The following is a 6,992-nucleotide window of genomic DNA, read 5'->3' as shown; positions in this document are numbered from 1 at the left end:
GGAGGGCACTTGTTGGGATGAGCACTGGGTGTTATATGGAAACCAAGTTGACAATAAATTATTTAAGAAAAAAAACCAAATATACATTTTAAGTTCTTACCATTGCAAATTTAATGTCAACTACCAATTTGTTTTAAGACAGGGGCGAGTGGACGTTTTATAATGAACTTGTATATTCTCACAGTCCATGGTTAACATTTCAAATCCCATACATCTTTGGCAAAAGGTTTTAACAAAGAGAATGGGTTTCTAAATGTTGCAAATCACAAGGCCACGAAGTCGAAAAACTTACGGGGTGCTGTAGGATATATGGTTGAGGTTGCATCCAAGAAGGACTTTGCACCTGGAAAAGGGAGGATTTTGAAAGAAACAATGATTTCCATTGGAATGCTATCACTTCTCTAGAGATCTTTTAATCATGTTAAAATCTACAGGAGGAAAATAAGGAAGCAATACTATCAATGATTAAAAAGATTAAGGCAGTTAGAGTTCCTGGCAAACTGGTCACTCTGAATAGGATGAAATGATTATTTAAAACCAAGTTCGACTTGCCCATTCAAGAAATATTAACTGAGTACCAGGCATCAAAGAGAAAAAGGCAAAGAAGATATGGGCCCCACCCTTAAGCAATTTATTGTCTAAGCAAGGAGATAAACAAGTAAACTCAAATCATTAAAGTGTTAAGACCTAGGCGCTTTAGGAAAACAAATGAATGAGAATTAATTCCAGCACATCTTATTACAAACTAATCCTTAAAGTATGTGCTTATTTAAAAAGAATAGTGAAATTTAATCCCTCTTTGATACCAGGACATTAGGTTTCAGAAATCTTGTCTGGTGGTCAACAGTTTCTAGTTAGTGTGGAAAGTAAAAATCTGAAAATCAGATTTATGAAATTAAACTCCAGTAACTAGATCTTGACATGTACAGTCAAAAGGGCACTTGCACAGTAGACCCTCTGGGTTGAAGAATAAGACATGAGAGTCAGGCTCCATGGCAGGAAAGAAAGCCTGTGCAGTCTGCCACTCCAGGGAAAAAAAATATCAGTCCATTTCTTGATGCCCAGAGCATTCCTGAAGCTACACAATTGTTAAAAAGTTTCAGTCTCTAATTCTTAGCAACAAACCCCTCCTGTATCTTATCCCCTACTGTTAACTTCAGAGGTTCTATAGAGAGGATATGGGGAAAAGTCATGGGGGGAAGAATGTATTGTGATTTACCTTGATAGCAGAGCCCCGATACTTGTTTTCTCTGGTTTCCTTTGCCACCTAAGGCAGACCAAAGTTAAGTGCTTCTGCCTTGTTAACATTTCATTTATCTGGACTGCAGCCTTTCCCCACTGGGGTACTACTGGTGGTTTCCTGCAGATGCCAATTTCTCAAATCCAATTGTGTAAGCATATGGTGATGTAATGGAGAAAGGCCCACTCCAACACGAGTGCGAGGCTGTCACTGAATAAATCGTGGGGAGGAGAGCAGCTCCCTGTAGCCCCCAGTTTGGGCAAGATGCTCTCATTTTTTGTATGCTTTCAGTGGTCCTAATAATCTAATAGTTTATAGCATCATGGGGTTAGGGAGCTGTAACATCTAATCCAATTTTCTTTCTGAAGCAGCAAATGAGCGGCTGTCAATTTCTATTCCTCAATTTTCCCTAACTATAAAATGGGAATAATAATCTATGTTCTTTGAATTCTTGACCATTGGTTCTCCCCTCCTTTGAGTCACGGATCCCTTTGAAAACCTGATGAAAGAAATAGAACTCTGTCCCCTTGCCCCCAACTAACTGCATACAAACAAGCAACATTTTGCAAATAATTTAAGGGAATCAGACTACTTGAAGCTCATCTGCTGACCCCACTGTGTCCCTGAATTTATGGGGTTTAGGACCTCAGTCTTACAGGTTATAACACTAAGTGTCTGGTAAATGGAATGAAATTCCACATTTATCTTAGGGAAACACAGAATGCCCAGAAGAAATAAGGCCTTTGAAATGAAATGCTGTTTTCACAGTCAGGTCTATCAAATCTGTTTTTTTTTTTTTTTTTTTTATTCTATGAAACAATTCTGTGGCTGTAGTGCTCACTGTCTTACAGTAAAGAGGGAAAAGGGGGTGATAGGGACATGCACTAATAGCTGCAATGGTTCTAGCAGCACAATTCAAATCAATATGTACAGTCATTTGCCCGAGAATAAGCTTACTTGTCCCTAGTTTGAATGATCTACATAAATGGCAGAGGTTTCCAAGTTCAGATATTTTAAAAAACTACCTTTCATTAGGGAATGGTTAATGAGGGAAAATGTACTAGAGCAGATCTCACTGAGGCTTCTAGAGTCAGGGAAAATAGAGAAATTTTAAGTCCCCAAAAAATGAAAGAGGCATGAATTCAGCAAATACCATGCCCAGCAGATTGAAGCACCAGCCCAAGTAACATTAAAAACCTAGACAGATAAAAGAAAAAATGAGCGACAACTCAGGAAAAGGCAGATAAAGACCTAAAAGCTGAGGGAAGCTATGAATTCTCCTTTAAAACTTCAGTTTCAGTGCACTTAACCACTTCTCTTTATTGTTAGAAGCTACTTTTATGTTTTCAGACAGAACCACCTTAAGGATATTGCTTATGTTGACCAATCCATTATTTTAAAAAGTATAATGAATGTACTCTCCTCGGCCGGCTAATCCTGCATATATATTAACGACGATGATGATAATCATAGGTAACATTTAGTGACCGCTCATGATATACCGGCTACTGTGCTGAGCTCTTTACATCAGTTAGTTCTTACACCAAGCCTAGAAGAAAGAAACTATTATTATCCCCATTTTAAAGATGAGGAAACTGAGGCTTATGGAAGTAAAATAACAATTATTAGATATTGTAGTTCCCTAACCCCAGAAATCAGGGCTACAACATCTAATTCAATTGTTTAAAAAAAAACAAACAAGAATACACAGAAGTTTAGCCACACAGGATCTCAATAGTCAACAAAAGAGAAAACTATATCCCCACGTGTCTGTATTTTACTGTTGTCATGTATCTGTCTGGACTGAGGCAGTAACCCTGTTAGAGGTATTCTGCTACAGGAGGAGAAGTGTACACACTGAACACCACAGGGTTCATGGCGAATAGGAGCTAACCCTGCAATTAAACCAAATCACAGAACAAGGTACTTAATGAGATCTCAGTTCTAAGTTGGGACTTTGTAAAGCCTCCTCAAAGTAGCCTATTTAAACAGGTTTTTTTTTTCCCCCTTCAAATCTCATTGCATTGCTCATTTAGTGTTACCTGATGGAGACACATCTTTATTTATCAGCATGTTCACTTGCTCTTTTCTGAGTTCCTGCTGAGGAATAAACAAAGGCAATGGTGCACACCTATTCTGTATTTTACCTAAAGTCAATTCTTTTTAAGTTTAAACTTCTGGGACACGTGGTGTCCAACAGCAGAGCCCGCTGTGGAAGAAGTATCTGGGTTCATCCCAATTCTAAAGTGCTATGATTTCAAGGACAACTGATAACCGTTTTCCCTTGTTTTATATTCTCATACATAAAAGCAAATCACTCTGCCAAATGAAAGCAGCTTATTCTAAATTGGGCATCCAAGCTGCATAACGTCTGAATTAAATTTCATTATAAATGTTCAAAATTTTAAGACACATAACAACGCAGCAGTGATTCAAGGCCGGCAAGTTGTCATACTGTTGATGAATCCTAAAGGTACAAACCTGGTAGGCAGATACAGGAGATGCAATATAGGGTGTAAGAGAAGTTTGAGTGATCATTCGGTTTGTAGCAATACTGTATGGTGAAGGATAAAATCTAGAACAAACACAAAAGCCTTCATTAAGTCATCCTTTATAAAGAATAATTCCCGGAACAAATGTCTGATATTTTCCACCTTCACATTTTCCCTCAAGCCATTATGCATTTATCTTAATGACATACCCGTTCTGTATAGCAGCTGTGGTTGGGTCATAAGTAAGTGTCATTCCAGCCTATGGGAAAATAAAAAAAAAAAACAGTCACTCACCGCAAGGGCACAGTTTACAAATTCCATTTCTTAGAGTCATGGCAACATAGAATAGAGAGAGTTCACTAGCTTTTGATAGAAATGGGAGTTTCCTTTAGGCAAACATCAACTCAGTGTGAGCTCTACATCTCCACGGTCCCGTTTGGTAGTTAATAGTTGCACGCAGTTACTGAAACAGCGAGTCTGTCCAACACACTGGCTGTATCTCAGGTGCTCAAATAGCCGCATGTGGCTCGTGATTATCACTGGACAGTGAAGACTCTAAACATTTCTACTGGATGGCACTTCCTTAGGCATTCTTGAACCAGGATGTTAAGAAAAAAAATTCACTGCAAACAGATATGGAGAAATGGACGTCCAGTATTTTTACTAAGAAATTGTCTTTTTTTTTTTTTTTAAAGAACATTACTCAAAAGAATTAGCCAAAAAACTCAACAACAAATATACTGTTTTAATAATGTTACTTAGGATAATTTCTAAGTAATTATAAATGTACACCTCAAAGAGACCATGATGTTAAAAAAATACAAAACAGTTTTATTTCTTCTAGCAATTTAAAGTGCTCTTTACTTGATATGCAGCTAACTGGGAAGCATTAACTGTGCCCACCATCTATCTGTCCATCAGGAGAGTCATCACTCTCTTAGCACCATATCCACTGAGAACTGTTTTAATGGGACATCACTGCATTATAAAGCCTGAATCCTGGCACCTATTTCAGACTGTGGCATCCAAGTCAAGATGCCTCATGTGTCGCTATGCAAGTAGGCTCTCGTGATTACACACCCACACTGAAGTCTCAAGAAGGGACTTACAAGTCTCACCTCTCCTTCTCTATGCCATGGTCTTCCATTAGGGATGTATTTGTTTGGGTTCTGCCTCTTCTTCTGTCCTCCATCCGCAAACTTACACAATAAAGGTTCTGTAGGAGCTGAATGAATGGGGACAAAAAACATAAAATTATATGTGTGCATATGACAAAATGTAATTCAATTCTTTAAATTTTTTTTGAATGTTGATTTTTGAGAGAGAAAGAGAAAGGGACAGAGTGTGAGCAGAGGAGGGGCAGAGAGAGAAGGAGACACAGAATCTGAAGCAGGCTCCAGGCTCTGAACTGTCAGCACAGAGCCCAATGTGGGGCTCAAACCCAGAAATGGTGAGATCATGACCTGAGTCAAAGTCAGATGGCTTAACCGACTGAGCCACCCAGGCGCTCCCAATCTACTCAGACCCTTATATGATTATCTACTGATGAAAAAGACAGTACAGAAAATACATTAGTTATTATTTTCAAACTACCACCACAGTGTGATGAACACATTTATTCTGAGGAAACAAAGGATTCTTGATTCACTTTTATACCTCTTTATGTGCAGACCCACTTGTTTTCAATTCTGCTGATGAATCTCCAAATGTAAATAACATTGTATCACCCTCCCCCTGCCCCCAACTTAAAAATGCTCCCTTAGCATCCCATCATTCATTCTTTAGAGAGGCCTTCACTTTCCCAGGAGAAAACAAGTTCCCCTTTATACTGCTCATACTATAAATGTTTAAAAAAATTTATTTTTATTTTTATACCTAGCATTTATAACAACTTGGAAGTGTGGTGATTTGTTTGGTGTCTGTTTCCCCCTCTGGAATGTAAGCCTTGTGGGGAGTGGGGACACTTGTTTCTTCAACACTGTATCCCCACTGTACCCAGTGCCCAAGTACCTGGCATTTTGCAGGCGCACATGGCACCTTGGTTGAATCAATGAATGAATACAAACAGGTCTCATTTGTTTATTTGTGGAGTACAGCCTTGAAGATCGCTATTGTAAGAAAGGCAAAAACACCTGCCCACGCGATTTAAAGCTTTTTTGTGTGCCTTTAACCATCTCTCTTGGGGTTGCTTTACTGTATATCCACATCATAGAATGGTCCAAAGATCAACTCAAGAAATGAACATAGAAAAGCAAAAGATTCAGGAACTATCATACAGAGATAAGTATTCATTAGCTAAAAAGAAAAAACGATGGGGGGAGGTGACAGCATAGCAGTCTACCCATGACTTTTCATTTTTTTTTGCTTTTCCATAATGAAAATAGCAGTATATTCCTGAAAGTTGTGCATATTTCGATATGTTTCTAGTTAATGTAATAAAGGCAATCATACTTTCCTGTCTGGTTCTCACATTCTGTCCTTTGTCTACTGCAGAACTCTGATTACTACTTTCAAGTTCTGTTTCAAAGTTAAATAACCAGCAAGAGAAAAATATTACTTATGGAAAATTTACTCCTTTCTCCTTTGCCTCTTATTATCCTAATTCATCTCTTATTTTATATCACTATTACCCACCCACTAATGACAGGGTGGAAGCAATAGTGCCTCTCAACACTTCTCTGCCAAAAAAACAAAACACAACAAAAAACCCAACTGTAATTCCTTCTCAGCCAGCGATCTAGACTGTCATGTGTCACGCCTTCCTTCTCTCCCTGGTGTGAACCAGTCCAGAAGGACAGGCTGGAATGTGAGCTCACTTCTGAAAGGCAGCTGTACTAGAGGAACCAGAAGTTGAGAACAACACTGTGAAGTGTGTGGGGAGAATACCAGGGAGCCCTGGCCCCACCTCTGTTTACCTTCTGACTCCACCCCCAGCCTTCAGGCCTTCCTGAACAGGGAACTTCCATTTAAGGCAAATGGGTGTGAAGGAAGACAGACTGGGGCCAAATCCTAGACTGCAGATGAATTACTCTATCAAAAAAAAAAGTACTGACTATTGGAAATTTCTGTCTCCACCAACAATCTCAGGAGGTAAAGTAAATGGATACACAGGAGCAAGAAGGCTTTCTAATAGGTGATGATGTTTTTAATTCTATAACCAGGCCATTTGGCAACAGGTGGAAATGAGGGCCAGGAGAACACAGCTTTCACGCAGAAGGAAGAGAGAAGGGCAAACCTTCCTGAAAGTTAGGATTTTCCTT

The 6,992-nt window shown here is 38.9% G+C and overlaps 1 protein-coding gene across 7 annotated transcripts in view; it reads right to left on the bottom strand.

Moving 5' to 3' along the window:
- The window catches only part of RBMS1 (RNA binding motif single stranded interacting protein 1), a 214,151-nt gene that overhangs the window by 7,451 nt on the left and 199,708 nt on the right, over positions 1–6,992 (bottom strand). For 4 of the 7 annotated variants that reach the window (XM_039237556.1, XM_039237557.1, XM_039237558.1 and 1 more), the window contains exons 7-11: positions 4,842–4,957; positions 3,942–3,991; positions 3,722–3,815; positions 1,220–1,267; positions 293–343 (exon numbers count right to left, since the gene is read on the bottom strand). In XM_039237556.1, coding sequence (XP_039093487.1) covers positions 293–343; positions 1,220–1,267; positions 3,722–3,815; positions 3,942–3,991; positions 4,842–4,957 — 359 coding nt within the window. The remainder of the gene's footprint in view (positions 1–292; positions 344–1,219; positions 1,268–3,721; positions 3,816–3,941; positions 3,992–4,841; positions 4,958–6,992) is intronic. The other 3 variants (XM_039237559.1, XM_039237561.1, XM_039237562.1) reach the window with 3 other exon arrangements.

Source organism: Hyaena hyaena, unplaced genomic scaffold (genome assembly GCF_003009895.1).
Source record: "Hyaena hyaena isolate Hyena2069 unplaced genomic scaffold, ASM300989v1 scaffold_126, whole genome shotgun sequence".
Classification (NCBI taxonomy): Eukaryota; Metazoa; Chordata; class Mammalia; order Carnivora; family Hyaenidae; genus Hyaena; species Hyaena hyaena.
The sequence above is the reverse complement of the archived record's forward strand: the minus strand, read 5'-3'. Positions and strand labels throughout refer to the sequence as shown.